Source organism: Lactuca saligna, chromosome 4, assembly GCF_052625555.1.
Source record: "Lactuca saligna cultivar CGN05327 chromosome 4, ASM5262555v1, whole genome shotgun sequence".
NCBI lineage: Eukaryota > Viridiplantae > Streptophyta > Magnoliopsida > Asterales > Asteraceae > Lactuca > Lactuca saligna.
The window spans coordinates 213,623,201-213,640,919 of record NC_136420.1 but is presented as its reverse complement, the minus strand read 5'-3'; the positions used below and the strand labels follow the sequence as shown (position 1 = coordinate 213,640,919).

The 17,719-nt window shown below is 37.6% G+C and overlaps 1 protein-coding gene across 1 annotated transcript; it reads right to left on the bottom strand.

Moving 5' to 3' along the window:
• Positions 1-13,116: 13,116 nt before the first annotated feature.
• On the bottom strand, positions 13,117-15,127 carry LOC145039013 (UDP-glucuronate:xylan alpha-glucuronosyltransferase 2-like). Its single transcript, XM_078987177.1, has 2 exons — positions 14,937-15,127; positions 13,117-14,858 (listed from the first exon to the last, which is right to left on the bottom strand). Exons 1-2 carry the CDS (start codon positions 15,093-15,095, stop codon positions 13,308-13,310), a joined length of 1,710 nt encoding a protein of 569 aa, XP_078843303.1. The 5' UTR covers positions 15,096-15,127; the 3' UTR covers positions 13,117-13,307.
• Between the last annotated feature and the right edge of the window lie 2,592 nt (positions 15,128-17,719).

Sequence of the window (17,719 nt, the reverse complement as noted above, 5' to 3'; positions counted from 1 at the left end):
CGGAGGGATGCATAAAATGAGCATTGTTCGGAAAAATTGGGCGAATGTTATGAGGATTGTGAGTATGTAGAGTATGGGGGTTATTAGGAAAATATTACGCACAAATTCATGCATTGCGGTCTTTGCATAATGGATGGGTCCGATTGGAGTTGTCCTATGTGATTCTAATGTGTTAAAATTCAGTTTTGCTTCGGGGCAAGCAAAAGTCAAGTGTGGGGTATTTTGATATTTGCATAATTAACCATATGTTTAGCATATATTTTTATTCATTTTAGCTAATTATGTGCATAATGTGGACAAAGGGTACTTAATAATGCTTAAATTGTGTTTTCAGTCCAAAAGACATGCTTGGAAGCAAAAAGGAATAAGGAGAAGCAATTAGAGATCAAAGAATGAAGAAAAAGGAAGAACCGATACCTACTCGGCAAGTGCAAGCACCAAATCGGCGAGTTCATGAGAATGTTCCCTAACAAAAGTCAAAAATCGTTGCCGTACACGGATTTTACACTTGTACTCGGCGAGTCCATGACCCACTCGCTGCGTAGTCCCTGTTTTGTGATAACTATAAATATTGGATCTTAATCCGAATTAAAGACTTTTCTGGCTTCCTTGGAGATAGACCTGCGATTGAAGAACCCTTTGAAGACCTGAAGAACCCTAACCTTTGATCTTTTGAAGTTTCAAGGTGAATTAGGTTATATTTTCCACTTAATCTTAAGATTGAATGATGTTTAGTTTAGTTAAATTCGTGTTTGAGCTTGTTTCCACTGTAATCATGAGCTAAATTCATATTGTTTCTATTTAGGAAGAACCAAATTACTCCTATGGTTTAATTATTACTTTTTTTAATTGTTTATTGGTGATTTTATTAATTTAAGTTTGTTAAAGAACCTTATGCATTAACCACAACTATTTTCTGTTAATCGGTAGACAATTAAGCTGCATGAACATCTCTTAGTTGTTAACCTCATATGTTTGTGTGACCACTTTATCATATGTTTAGGAATAATGAACATGAAACTAGAATTAATAAGAGAATGTGTAAATTAATGTGTAAGCTTGTTTGAGAAACCAACAAACAAGAGGTTAATTGAAACACCCACTTGATTAACCAATTACAAATCTTATTTAATCCAAATAATTGAACTAGGGAATTAATTAGTTTAAACAATTGGCCACTGCTTGAATTGATTAATTGTCTAAGGGTTAGTATTAGTGAACATGAACCTAACCACTATAGTTGGTAACCAATAACAATTAATATATCACATTATTATTCAAATAACCATAGGAGTGAATTGGTTGGACCTAAACAGAAACTCTTTATCAAATTTGGTGAATTTTTACTTGTTTTAGTTTTTAGCTAATCACTTGTTAGGTGGTGTGTTTAAGTTTCTAGTCTTTTAAAACTAGAGAAAAACATTTACTTTTATTACTTGCTTAGTTAAAATTAGTTATTAGTTTAATTTCCGTTTCCTGAGTTCGACACTCTACTTATCCAACTATACCACTAAAAGACAGGTTCACTGCTTCTGTGTGCTAAATATATAACTTAAAAGCAGGATTAAAAGCAGTGCATTTTACACACATCAACCACTCCAATACGGAACCCATATCCTCTGATGAAGAGTCAACAACCTACGTCTATCATAATCAAAGAAAGCCATCTGACCCACAATATGCTCACTATTCTAGTGATCTGCTTTCATAGCTTCGGTCTGAGCCTCACAAATCCGCTCCGGTAGTAGAGTACTCATAATCATCCTCAAACAAATATCGCTGATCGGAGTCGTGACCGCCTTGCGGCTGAGAGCATCGGCCACCACATTGGCCTTCCCTAGGTGGTAAAGGATCTCACAATCATAATCCTTCTCCACATCCAACCACCGACACCGCCTCATATTTAGATTTGGCTGATCCATCAGATACCTTAGGCTCTTGTGATTTGTGTAAATAGTACAATAGACACCATGGAGTTAATGTTGCCAAATCCTGAGTGTGAAAACCACAACCCCCAGCTCTAAATCATGCGTCAGATAGTTTGCCTCATGAGGCTTCAACTACCTCGAAACGCAAGTGATCATGTGACCCCTTTACATCAAAACTACCCCTAAATCCATGATAGAAGCATCACAATAAACCACAAAGGCCTCAACACCCTCTAGCAGGGTCTAAATCGGCGCTTCGCATAGTCTCTACCTCAGGGTCTCAAATGTTGCCTGCTGCTCAGGACCCCATCGATATGTGACCGTCATCTTCGTCAATGAGTCAATAAAACTACTATCTTGGAGAAATCCTAGATTAATCTTCGATAATAACCTATTAAACCAAGGAAAATTCGAATCTGAGATGGAGACCTCAGAACCTACCACCTCATCATGACCTCGACCTTGGCTGGATCGACCAAAACACCATTGTCATTGACAAGGTTCCACAAAAACTACACCTCACACAACCAAAACTCGCACTTGGAGAACTTTGCAAAAAGTACCCCCTCCTCAAAATATCTAAGACCTCTCTTAAGTGTTCCTCATGCAGATCCTGGGTTTTGGAATAGACCAAGATGTCATCAATGAATACAATCACTGACTAATCCATCATCAGCCTGTATACGCGGTTTATGAGATCCATGAACGTTGCTGGAGCACTGGTGGGCCCAAAAGGTGTCACCACGAACTCATAATGATCATAGTGTGTTCAGAAGGTCATTTTCTACATATCCTCCTCTCTGAACCACATATGGTGCTATAGCTATCGGATCGGTGCGCCCCATGGAGAATTGCTTGGTCGAATGAATCCCATGTCTAATAGCTCCTGCAACTGTGTAGACAACTCCTACATATCGAGAGGATCCAACCGATATGGTGCTTTAGCTATCGGATCCACACCTAAAACCAGGTCAATCCTGAACTTTACCTGCCTCTCCGAAGGCACCCCATGCGAATCCTCTAGAAACACATCCGAATACTCCCGCACAATCGGCACATCATCCAAATTCTCCTTACCTTTTCCCAGATATCCATAATGTAGGTGATGAATCCGGAACAACCCTAATCAATATAGCGTCTGGCGCTTGCTGATGAACACAAAATCAACCCGCGCTAAGCTCTCTCTCCCTGAACCACTAACTCTTCCCAATTTGGGGTTGGAATCCAAACTAACTGGTGCTCACAATTTTTTACTGCCCCATTGGGGCTCAACCAATCCATACCCATAATAACCTTGTTCTCACATAAAGGAATGAGAACCAAATCATTCGGATAGTCCTCGCTGAACATTTGAAGAATACAACCTCGATGAATACTCGCTACCTGGACATATCGATCATCTGTAATCTCGACGTCTAACGGACAATCCAGCTCCCCCGGAGCTCCAACAAACCTCTTGCTAAGCGCAAGCGATACAATGGATCAGGTAGCCCCTGAATCAAATAATACCAATGCAGAAGTACCATTCACGAGGAACGATCCCATCACCACATTTGGTGCCACACGAGTCTCCTCGACCGTCAACTGAAAACCCCTACTCTTCACAACAGTCGCGTCCTCCTTGTCCTGGCGGCCATTGGTGATCCTCAGCGTCGCTGGAGCGGGTGCTACCACTGCTCCCGTTGTTGGCAAACTCAGGCAATGGGCCTTCTTATGTTCCCTTTTATTGTAATGTAAACAAATCAGATTCGATACCGAGGTGGTGGTGGTGGTGGTACCTCACTTGAAGCCTTCTTGTGTTCCCTACTAAATATGACATGTCTGACCGAACTTGAAGCAGCCGAAACCTCCCACCCTACACGCCCTATCACGCGTCTTGTCGTACTTACCATAGCTTCTTCGACCCTGCTGGCCTCTCGACCTAGAATCAAATACCTTGGGCCTCTTAACCGAACTCCCTGAAACCCGAGCCTGATTCGACTTCCTCTCCTCTCCATATCAAGATCAATGTCCCTCTCCCTAGCTCTCGCAATCATATCCTCCAGTGTCCTGCAACAGGATTGTCTCGCAATCATGGTACCTCATCTTCTTCATCTCCTCGTCCGCCACATACTACATAACCTACAACGCTCTCTTCTGGAACATCGCAGTGATCTCATCCATCATCTCAGTAGTCTGGAAAAGATCCTAAAACTATCGTTCCAACTGTTGCACCTCAATCACTGGTGAAAACTCAACCCGAATCTAGTCACAAAATCATCCCATGTCATGGAATAAGTCGCCTCGCCTCCGAAGGCAAGTGGTACCTCCTCCCACTAGTCCTGAGCTCTGTCTTTTAGAAGACAGGAATCAAGTCTGACCTTTGCCCCATCGGGACAACTGCTTGTGCGGAAGGAATTAGCAACATCCGCTAACCAACGCTTGCTCGCAATCAGGTCCTTCTACCCATGGTAATCTGGAGCCCCGCATGCTCAGAACTCCATGAAGGCCAGTGAACGTATCCCAATCAAAGCTACCATATCATAACGGAAAGAGACAAAAAGCTCCTGTAACACCTCCATGATACCCTCCTTGATTGTACCAAAGATCACAGGATTCTGATCAAGTATGCAACGTGTAATCTCAGACAAAATGAACTCCCACACAGCTGTGCTGATCATCTAACTGCCTGACTCCAGAACCTGATCCCGAGCCCTCACCAGCACCAGAACTACCAACCGATCTGCCTCGAAGAGTTACCAACTGAAAATAGACCATATAAACCATCAGAAGATGCATCAATATATATCGAGGAATCTCATACTCTACAAGCTTCCACGTTTCATCGTAGCTCTCCTTGAATCCAGTATGGATCCTATGGTTCAGCAGTATGGGCTCATACTACCTTCCATATCTATCTGTACTTCCTCAAGGATTTCCTTGAATCCTCCAAGTCGCTCCTTATCTATATAATTAATCCTCATCAAGATAAGGCTCACAACACTAAATCTCTTCCTATGTTTTCCTAGGGTAACCACCGCACCACACTCCACCATCATCTATAGAAGGAACTCCCTATAAATAGCTCATGAATATAATTACATATCACTAAAACCAGATAATTCTTTGAATGAAAAGTCTCACACTACAACTGTTGAACTCAAACAAGAGTTGCGCAATAGAGTTATAACCTAACCTTCTAAAATTTTAGTTTCATTAATATGTAACTTAACATATTTGTTTACTAGTCAGCTGAATTTAGCGAGAACTCCTAAAAAGCACAAATCAAGCAGCATTCGAGTTTTGAGTAATCAGAATCAGGCATAACCTAATCACACCATCCTATCACTGACTGATGAGCACTAGTGTGCAATTCTACAAGATCATATAATAGGCATACAAAGGTATCACTCCAAGCATTCTATCATGCAAATATTGAGAGGATCCTTAGTCTTAACTAGTATGCAATTTACAGATTCACAGATCAAATCATATCATATAACATGTATGGGTATTTTGGGAAAACTTACTCGAGCTCGGTCGATTGCATGCACCATACCCTTTTCTTTGATTAGAAACTCGTTTTAAAAAAAATTTCTCTCTTTTTTTAGTTTTTTACTAAACCCTTAGTTTGAGTTCAGACATACCTGAAAGTACATTCAAATCCCTCAAATTAAGGTTCTGATACCAACTTGTAACATCCCAAAAATAAGACCAAAAATTTTCATTTTTAAATTAATAAAACGGTAATCCAAAACAACATCATAAAACCAAGATGGATCAAAGTGTATCCATACATCATAAAATATTACAATAAATTACAAATAACAGAATAAGGTGGTGTATGCTCTAGAATTATCCCATACTCTTCCCTTTCGAACCAGAAGTACCTGAAACGTAAACTGAAAACTGTAAGCACAAAGTTTAGTGAGATCCCCAAAATACCACATACTATATATAATTAACACATAATGGGCACCTCCCGGCATCGAGCCCGAATCTGTATATAGATCTGTCAATTATCATCACCTACTTGGCATCGGGCCCCGCCCGGTATATATATAAATATATAAACACATAATCATGCAAACACATGCACTAATCACCAAGATAATAACATACAATACAGTCATCACGTGATGCTCGGCACTGGGTCTTGCCCGGTAAGCATATGAACACATAACACATGAAAGAATCATGCAGACATCTAACATACTAACATAATAAACCATGGGCCGACATTGGTGCCCTCGACCCACTAGACACAGTTAGGAAACTCACCTCAAACTGCTGAATCACTTAGATAAATCTCTATCTATTGGTCCGACAAATCCATGCGCTATTAATACCAATAACATCCAATTATTAATTAGATCCCAATCCATAACCATCAATCTAATGTAGTGGTCCCATAAATAGGGAAAAATACCGTTTTTACCCTTTATCTGGCTTGGTCCTAAGGCCAAGGCCTAGTTCAACTACTATGAAGGCCCAAATTCTACTTGGCAACCCAATGCCAAATTATGACCCAATCTTCCAAATTGGGCCCAAACCCATAGTTGGCCTAACCCAAGGAAGCCCAACATGCTAGTCTAAAGTCCAACAGAAAAAGTCAAATGATCGAATAAGGCCTAAACAAGGGAAGCCTAAACATTGGCCTAATACTGAAAACGTCAAGTCTAAGGCCCATCTGTCGAGTACACAGGACGCACTCAGTTCATATGCTTAGCGTACTCTATCTGGGGCTAGTACACGCATCGTACCAGCTAGGCACGCCCTACGTACTCCCAGTGTGCCAATTCACTCCATTAAGCACTTAACCTACTAAGTCCTTCACCCAAACTCTCAAATCTTGTCCCTAAAGATTACTTATGTAAAGTTGTCTAATTTACGTGCATACATGTCTTAATGGGGCTCAAGAGCTCAAAACGAGCTTAAAAGAGGTCTTAACACATGCATGGGTCAAGATACACCATAAAGCTTGCATTTTTATGCATAAGGGACCCTTATAACGTCCAGATGTATGGGCTAAGCTTCTAAAACACCTATACTCACAAGGACCAAGCAACAGAGACCAAATAAGCCATTGACAACCCAAACTAGATCTACTTAAGGAGTTGACAAGCTAATACTTTATACCTCAAATGGCTCGAAATGATGATGCTAAATTTGGATCTCTAAGCTCAAATCCGAAGAATGAGTCTTCAATCTTCTTCTACCACTTCAAAATGCATAAGAACGCACCAAAATTCTTTACAAGAGCTCAAAATCACCAAAAGAAAGGCTAGGGGAGAAATTAGGGTTTAGAAGATATAGAGGCTAGTCTAAAATGTTGAGTAGGTGAGTTTAAGATGCTTAAATATAGCACAAACCCTAAAAATTAGGGTTTGTATCAGACCTGTGTACGCCATACACACTCTACGTACGTCCAGTATACATGGATGGGATCCGCGATCATCAGGAGGCTAGTATGCTAAACTTACTCATAGAGTATTCCCCACGTACTAGCAAAGGACCATATTGAAAACAATTTAACATAAGGGACTAAAAGAGGAACTTAACCAAACCTGAGTGTTACATAATCGTATGCTTCATCATTACCTAATTATTTGGATTTATCCACTGAGTAGTAACACAAAGGTACGCATCCGATGAACCGTGCGGAGTCGTCCAAACATCACAAGTTAAATTTACACTGGTTTCTAAAGCTTGAAAACCTAAAATCATTTCATTTTTTTGCAAGTTTTTACATTTCAATACAATTATGTCTAAGGGAAGTAGAAATCGCATGGCAATATCGCGGTTGGAGAGTATCATGGGTAAGTGAAGTCAATTGTTTGTTGTCGAAGTGGTCAAAACGAAAACATTCTTGAATCACAAACTTCGTCATCTTATCTCGAACTTTAGCCGCTTTGTAAATCCACAATGCGTTATCTTTCGCCATTGTTGTTTGCTTATGCCCCGAGTCAAACTTCACTGTGGGGCATCTCTTGTTCATATGAGTTTTCAATGTCGAATTCCCATCTTCATTGAAAAAAACACCACATTTCTTGCATCACACTTTATTTGGACTGATCAATATTACACACAAATCGTAATTGCCCCAAATATCTAGATTTCTACTTGTTTCTTTGATGCTAACAACGGTAATATTGTTTGATGAATCTCCAACACCAATAGTCTTTTTAGGTAAGAAAGGGACCAAATGTGCAACAAAAACAAACTGTAGGGACCTTTTGAGTTAAAAAAATAAGTTAGGGACCAAACGTGCAAATTCAAAACAAGAATAAAGACCTATAGGGAAGACAAATGTCGTCTCTGTAGCATGAAAACTCGTCTCTATAGATGTCTGGGATGACATGTCATCACCATAGGCCTTGTTGCTTTGCCTTTGTCGCTTCAGCTCATTTTGTCGTCTCCGTAGCCGTCATCGCAATAGGTACACCTAAAGAGATGACATGTCGTCTCCATAGGTACACTTATAGCGACGACTTGTTGTCCCCATTGGTACACCTATAGCAACAACTTGTCATCCCCATAGGTGTTGGATACTCCTATCCTAATTATTTGTTTAACTTCCCATAAGTTTTACATATAATAAGGCAAATAGTAAATTTAATTCTAAATCAATTCAAACATTATACAATCAAAAGCTTTAAAATATCTTACAATATCTTACACAATCAGTTTAAAAACAAACAACCTAACTTGAAATTGTTTAGATGTTTCATGCAACACAATCAATCTATTAGGTATTACCTAATCGAATTCATTAGAACTATTTTCCTAGTCATCACTTTCACCTTCTTAACTTTCATTGAAACTGTCATGGTTGGCCGTTTGGCTTTTGAGATAGGAACACTTGCTACATTTTTCACTTTTCTTCCAACACCTCTTGTATGACCACTTCTTTGTCCAAATTCAAGCTTGAGGCATTCTATCTAAATACACCTGTTTAAACTATATAAATAATAAGAATAAAAATTCCCAGTTTTAAATACACCTACACTACTACAAAATTGGTTATAAAGTACTTTTAAAATAGGTATTATAATATGGTTATATGGATGTATTCTAAGGGGGAGTTTCCTATTTGAAGCTTAAATAGAGTACGGTTATACGGCCGTACTCTATAAGTAAATTAAAATACTCTTCTTTATAAATAACCATATTTTATAACTAAAAAATTATTAAAAAAAATAGATTACAATTTTGTGTAGCTGGGACATGTTACCAAGTTTGGGCTTGTGATTACTATTTATCAAATCCATTCAAGCTTCATACCTGAAGACAACTAAGTCAAACTCAGAAAAAATAGGAATAATCAAGCCACAATCATTACTAAATTGAGAGAACTTACTGCAAGATTGAAGCAACAACTAGAAAATTTAAATTGGATGTAAATGTTAAATGTAGATGGTTGCTGACTTATCGCAAAACAAATTTGGCGACACCAGGCAGGAATACTCTTCATTGCACCACAATTAAGGCTGCAAATTCAACATATCAATATAATAAAAAAGGGTAACTAGAAGCGCTAATCTATATATAGCTATTTACAATTTTACACGATGATGCTTTTGAAACTTTTAGGTAGGGGAAATTGTAATTAAAGCTTTAGGTATTCTTTGGAAAAGAATTTCATATTTCAATGTTGTGTTATGTTGGTTGCTCTCTTTAAGTCATTCCAAATAATTAAAGTAACCTTAAAAGACAACCATATCTACCACATATATCTTTGTCAAACGATCATCCACATACTATTTACAACCTATAACCTGCAATACAATGAATGATTGTGTCACTACCATATTACGAGCAAGACTAGTTAAGATTAAAACATGTTAAGGAAAGAATGTACCTACATATGCTACAAGAAGAATTTGAATTGAAGATCACATTCTAGATGCCTAAATGATCCACATCGTTCAATGTAAAATTAAAAATAAGTTGAGCATGCAGACAAGTAAGATAAGAATAGGAATGACAACATACTTACCTGCCAGACCAAAATACATTGTCTAATATACATAATCAAAATCAACATTGCAATGATTTCCATCCAATTGATGTGCAGAAAACTGATAATCACAAACCTCATAATCTGACGTTGGCAATCATGGTCCACAGACCCTTCAAAAATCTCATCCTGAACATTAAATTGAAATTATATGTCATGTTTTAGTAAGTCACCAGACACATTTAAGTAAGCTAAAACAAAGATTATCTTATTTTCCTCTCATTTTTTAATCAAAATCACATGATAATACATACCTCCATAACTCCATTACCTCCAACAAACACTGGATTGGCTATTACTTTTAGAGAAAAGGCTTCTTGCAGCCATAGTGACGGAAACCAGTAATATAACAAGAGAAATTTTCTTGAAGTGGGTCTACAAAATCAGTAACACTTGTTGGATATTGGCCCTCTAATCTATAGCTTAAAAAGAAAACAGAAGGAGAAGATGTGTTTATATATGGTGTTTATGTATGCATGCAGAGAATGAGAAGAAGAAATGGGGTGGGGAAAGTTGCTGCTACAACCTACGTGGGGCTACATATTTCAAACCTCTTTTTTCTTTTGACCCCAACCGCTTCACCTGCAAACCACGTCGATAACTACTTCTATAAAAAAACCATCTTTAGCATCTTTCGAAAATTCTGACAACGACGTCATCTACTCAATAACCTCTTGTGATCAACCCATTATCGACGAGTTATCACTCTCTTCACCGAATGACACCTTAGGCGCTACTTGCTAAACCTTATCTTTGAAGATCACCAACTTCGAACCACAATAAAAGCAACTTCATCCTTGACAGGATCCACCTGTTCTGCTGAGAACTAATCCCCGTTGGAACTGCCCAGAATCTACTGCCAGTTGCTATGATACCAATTGTTAGTGCAGGCCCTTTAAAACACACACACTACCTACATATATATGCTTGTTCTTTATATTCAATAAACAAAGTTACAACTAATGCAAAGAAAGCTACTACTATATATACCACTCTAACTATGATATCTATCTAATTGATATATCATAATCACGTTTCAAAACTTACTCCTAAAGTAAAGCTAGATATGGGATAAAACCCCTCATGAATCGGTCTTGCTTTTGAACAAGTAAACCTTTCTTATTTTCCATGTTTATTATTTGTGGATATCCTCCATCAGTTATGTTGGTGATTTTGTATCATCAATGTGTATTTAAGTGTAATGGATTGACTTGTTGACCAAAAATCATTCTTGATGAATATTAAACAAGTAAGGAAGGTGCGGAGTGCACACTTGTTTGAGTTTATTCAAGATTCAAAGTAAACTGTCATTTAGGGGCGAAGCCCCTAAACGAACGGGGGTTCGGGGGCAGCGCTCCTGGGAGCGGGGTCCAAGGGGCGGCAGCCCCTGGCGGGGTCATCATTTTTGGACAAAGAAAACTATCTTGACAGTTTTCAGACAAATGATATACTTAATCATTCTTTGGTCATCATTTTTTTCCTGGTACAAGAACAATCACGAAATCATAACTTCATATTCTCCATTCTAGAAACTCTTTTTAGTCTTATCCGATTAAAGGTTGGGAGTACCACCCAAATACTTTAATCTGAAAGTGTTTAACACGATTCTCAGGATTTTCAAGTCTTTCCATACCCCAATTTCTAACATACCAATACCCGTAGGCTATAGGATCATGACACATTGACCTGTAAACAAAACTATTGAACCGTGATCCAATGACCCGTACCTGTCACCCGATAAATAAACGATTAACCCAACAACCCTAAATTAACTAACACATCACAAAACCAGTAACCCAATAACAAAATTAGTGAGACATACCTAGAGGAAATGGGAGTTGATGAACAGAAAGAAAAAGCTGGAATCAGGGAAATTGAAATTGTTGATGAAACCAGGAGCCGAAATCAACACCAAGCCCAGAACAGGGAGTTGGAATCAACACATGGAAGAATTCTCCTCCCGAAGACATTAGGTCGCAGATCACAGGCTGTGAAGGCGATGATTGTTGTGGAGGTCGGCGATGTCAATGGAACCAGGAAACATCGTGGTGGTCGGTGTCAAGTAGCAGTAGTTCGATCGAGAGAGAAAAGGGTGAATGGGATCCGATTGTGAATAAGGGACGAGATCTAGCTTCATAATAAAAAAGAATTATTTAATTTAATTTTTTTTTTTTTAGTTGAGACGAATTGTCATCCCTGTAACTTTTTAGGAACCTGGGAAATTTCCCGCTAACCATTTGAGACCCGCTAAGTCGTTTACAAATCTCAAGGTCAATTTTTTTTGGTCCACCCTATTCGAACGACAAATCGTCCCCATAGCTCCACCTATAGCGACGACCTTCATTGTCCCTTTAAGCTTTGTCACTATAGATACTTATTCTTGTAATAATTAGCCCGAACCATTGGGACCATTCGTGTAATTTACTCTAAATAATAGTGTCATTTGAAACTTTAAGATAAAAACATGTTTATATGTTAAAATGATCATTAATAAATATTTGAAATAGACTCTGAAAGCCATATGATGATAAGAATAAGAATGAATATTAATAATAGACTTTGGAAGCCATATAATGATCAATAATCAAGATTCAAGAGTGAATGATAAGAGAATCAAATTAGTTATATTATATAGTGGAAAGATGACGGTTATCGATAACGTGTGAAGCAATGTGAGGCAAATAGAAAAAAAAGAATCAAATTAATGTGTAAAAGATAAATAATTTATCTTTAACCAGTTGGTTTGGATGATGTACTTTATAAAATTTATATAATTGATCTTCATATATTTTTTTTTTAATTTATATAAAGATAGGAAGAAGTTAGACGAATACAATTATACAAAAACCTAGACAAAAGAATTATATGTGTGAATGAAGTGACCATTAAAAACAAATTATACTTAAAAATATATGAACTTTGACACGTGTGAGGTTTTATATTATTTGATTATATCTCCTTTGATTATTTTATTTCAACAATCTGTCTTATTTTCTACGTTATGAAATCAAGTGCATGATGCGATAATCTATGCCATAGAAAATAATAGTTTGAATGATTACAAGTTTAAGAAGTTTAAGGGTTATTAATTATATCTTCTCGATACTTTTTATTTGAATTTTTGTCAAAAAAATATAATTATAAATGATCACAAAAACACCTATTAGATGTAAACAGAACAAATAAATCAACAATAGAAATATATGATGCCTTTCTCATTCATTTTACATTCAAAAACGGATTTTGTCAAAACTAAATACAAATTATCAGCTCAGAGTTTCCATATAACTCATAAGCTAATCCAAATATCCTTTCGTTAAGTATAACAATTCCCAAAAAAAAAAAAAAAAAAAAAAAAAAAAAAACACCTTAAAGCTCAATCAATCAAAGCTTCTGGGATCAGTAATGTTGATCAGCCAATGGTTATCAGCAAATCCAGCTCTCTTAGCCGCTTCACGATCCCGCTTCAACTCTTCCTTCCTCCAATCCGTCAACTCACATTCCTTCTGTAAGCTATCATCCATGGCGTCATGAACATTCCACCATCTACGGTTTGCCACATCACTAGCATACATCCTGAAATAAGGGACATCCCAATTACAATCGTAATCTCTATAGCACAACCATGGTTTCCGTCCAAAGTAATGTATCGTGTAAAGCTTCGGTGGATCCGCCGCAAACAACTCGTTATTTACAGTTTCTTCCTCGTTACTGTTTAACACAAACTGCTTGAAAAAGTTCACCTTCTTCGGAAATCTATGCCAGTAGACAAATATTTCATTCAAAAACCCTTGATCACCGCCATTGTACGAGGTGATTTCGTTGATACTTCGCATGAAATGCATGAAAGTGCAATTTGAGGGCTCAATGACCATGATACCGGAGTTAAATCTCGATTCCGAATTGCTAGCCGCAGACATCTGCGGGAAAGAGAAGAGGTGGTCGAGGTTGCGGAGGACAATCATGTCACAGTCGATGAAGATGATCTTGTGGTAGTCAGTGAGCTGCCATAGCCGTAGCTTGGTGTAGTTGTATCTGTTGTAAGTGTCGTTGCGACTTCGTGGGTTGCTGATTCGTTCGATGATACGTATAATCCAACCTGCAGCTGCTAATGCTCTGCGTTTGGAGATTGAGATGGAGGTGTCGATGAGGAGGATGAGGTGGCGATTTGTTCTTGTTTTAAGGAGGGATTGAGCTAAGGTTATGGCACCGCAGACATAAGCTTCCGATGAGTGGAGCACGGTGGCGTAAGCTTCACGTTTTGTGAGTTTGCTTTCGGGGTTTAATTCATGCACTTGGTTTATAATACCTTTCTCCGAAAGAGGCAAATCCATATCACAAGTACCAAAAGGCAAAGAAATCTTGTGTTTCAACGTGTTCACGTCCGGTTTATAATACCACCATTCACCTTCTTCCTTCACCAAATCATCGCACCTGAAAACCTCCATCATCGGCTTACACTTGCTCTCAACCACCACCTTCGTCCTCCCCCTCCCTCTCTTCACCACCAGTTCCGCCGCCACAAGGTGCAACTGCAACCGGAAAACGTCTCTTTGCCATCGCTCTTTCGGATGCTTGCATGGTATCTTCACAACCACCATGTCCATGTATTCGAACTTGTTAAAATCCTGCATTGGCATCTTGGGACGTGATTGGATTTCCTTTTCTTCTTCTTCGTTTAGGTATCTTGGGAATAAGTCCTCCCACTTTAAATTATTGGAGACTTTTTTGAAGGAGATTGGGATTAGTTCCCCGAAAACACTCCATTGACTAAAATCCTCTCTATCCATGTTTAGCATTCCAATCCTCATGCCTTTTTCCATGTCATTAATCAAGAAATTAGGCGTCTTTGACTTTTGAGCATGTTGATATGATTGGATGGATGATTTTACATCGTCTTGCATTGCCTTCGTATGGTAGCTAGTTTCGACCTAACGACCAAACAAACAATGAATTACAAATCAAGTCATGAATAAATACGTACCATGAATACCTAGTGTACACCTTACCATGTGAAGGCACTTATGGGATGTGCAAGGATTTATGACAGAACTATCTAAAGCTGAAGGAGATAGGAGAAGGAAGGCAGCAGAAATAATAAGGAAGAAAGATGACAAAACAAGATAGATCCTAATCATCAGAGACTTTGGAAATTTTATCAACATCATGTTGTGTGGATTTATAGCCTTTGTAATGAAGTTTTAATCAAGGAAATAAATTGATATTGGGAGCTTCAAAGTTGATTTGAGGGTTTAATTTCTTGTTTTTGAGACAAAAACACATGACCAAGTAAAACATTGACCTACTTTGTTAATTTCCTAATTGTGTAGTGGTGTTAATATTTTAATTTATAGAACGTGGGAGAAAATCCAAAAAGTATCATTTACATGAGGTTTATGAATATTTTTTTATCATATTACTCATTAAATACGATCCGTTTATCATGGAGTTTTGATATCACAAGCCACGCACGTCGAACTTTTGATTTTTAATTAATTACTTACTTGGTTGACTTTGTTTGGGAATTGGGATGAAATTATCTCAATCTCTAAAAACATGAGTATTTTTTTGTAAAATAGGGGCTGTTTCCCATTTCTTTTGTAAAAATGGGGTTATTTTTTTATTGTCTTTTAGGCTGTGAGTGACCCCACAACTCCCATACGTATTCCATCAATTGACAAAAATGGTCACTTGAATATTACAACTTTAAACCTCAATTTATATAATATGTTACATTTACATTCTTTTTATGTTTAGTTATTATTTATGTTTTTATTAAATTTTGTGCGTATACTTCTTTATTGAATAGTAGTCGAATGCAATACGCGTTGCATAAAATGCAATAATATAACAAGATATTAAAATGATATATATTTTTAAAAATAAATATTTCGTTGTATTTAACTCTGAAAAAACTATTTTTACATTACAATCACTACAAAAATACTAACCTTTAGCGGCGACGAAAGTCGTCGCAATTGATCATCTCTGCCGTCGCTAATGCTATTAGCGACGACATATCGTCGCTAATGCATCGCCGCAGTTGGTTCGTAGCTAATAGCCCATGTCGTCTCTAATACTGTGGTCGCTAATAACTGTCGTCTCTAATACACTGATGTCGTCTCAAATAGTGTCGTCCCTATTAATATTCCGGCAACCGGTAGGATTTTTCCGGCGATACTCTCTGGAGGCCATGTCGTCATAATTGACAGTAGTCGTCTCTAAAGGCGTCGCTGCTAATGTTTTTTTTTTTTTTTTAAGAAAAACTTATTTTTGATAATATTAATTTATATATATTATAAAATGCTGTTTTGATAAAAATACATATATAAATACATACGATATTATATAAAAACATCAAAAATACCATATTCCATTAACTATTTTCCAAACAAACATCAAACATACCATATCTAATAAATCTCAAACAAACGTTTAATATATATCATACATAAACTATTTTCCAAATCAAAAGTAACATCCTCCATATCATAAAACAAGAAATACTAGTTGTCTTCGTCTTCCCCACCGTCCTCCCCATCGTTGTTTTCCTCGTTGACTTGGTTTTTAAACGAGCGAATAATGTCTCCAATGGCCGTCACAAATGCCGGGTTTTGAAGAAAAGCGTTCACATCAACATCCTATAATTAAGTCACAAACAAATAAGTTATGAACAATTCAACAAACCATCAAAGCACCAAATCAATTAAGTCTATAACAATTTAAGAAACTACCGAGCTACCAAAAGTTACTACAAATACATTAAGTTCTTAACAATATAACAAAGCAACCAATTTTTTTAAGAATTTAACAAGTACCTGCGTTGGTTGCGATGCTTGTGATTGTGGCTGCCATTGGGATGAAGCACTTGTACCCGCAGTTGAAGAAACTTTAGGCCCAATGCCTCTCACATGCCCCCTTCGAGTACCCAACACCTTCTCAAATATTGCGATCCAATCAATGGTGTCTGGATCACCACCAGAGTCGGCTATGTGATGAGTCTGTAGAGCAACCTCAGCAACTAAGGCATTCTGTATTTCACAAAGATTGTTAATATACGTTAAAACTAACAAAAAAAAATTAACAATCTACTTCATTTTTAAGTAATAATAACTTACATATTGCTCTTCAACCAATGGATCAACAAATTCCCCTCTTTTATTTACATGCGCACGATGAAATACTTCAAGTCTATTCAAATTCTGTTTAACATTACAAAATATGTTATAGTTGAATAAACATTAAAAAATATGTTATAACTGAATAAACATTATTGAAACTTACTTTTTTGAAACAAGCACTACCGTAGCTGCACGTCCCTCCACGATTCTTCACTACTTGCTTCTTCCAGCATTCTTTGTTTCCAGCGGATCGTTTTTGATGTTTTTCTGTTAAGAAATGGTCAATAGCAGCATTCCAACGCTGCTGATCCATACCCCTAGGGGCTTGAGCCCTTGCTGCCTCCACATTCCCTGCAAAATCATCAAAACGGTTTTTTGCAATATTTTTGCGGCCTCTATACCGCGCACATATCCGATTATTCAGTGATGCCCAATAAGTTGAAGCCATGGGATGATTTGTAATCGCGTCAAAATCAAACCATCTTTACAAAAAAAATAGATAAATTAAAACCATCAGCAGCAAGCCCTAAGCGTACGTTTCGGGGTTCCCTCGAGAAGTCAGGATACTTCATATCAAATTTTTTCCATGAAGTACCATCAACGGGATGAATCATCGTACCATCTTTGGATTGTCCGGTACTATGCCAAATCATATCTTTAGCTGTGTGTCT

Coding starts and splice junctions, on each gene's coding strand:
- LOC145039013 (XM_078987177.1), bottom strand. CDS start 15,095: ATGATGTTGATAAAATTTCCAAAGTCTCTGATGATTAGGATCTATCTT. Junction 14,859..14,936: donor CCCATAAGTGCCTTCACATG/GTAAGGTGTACA, acceptor TTTGGTCGTTAG/GTCGAAACTAGCTACCATAC.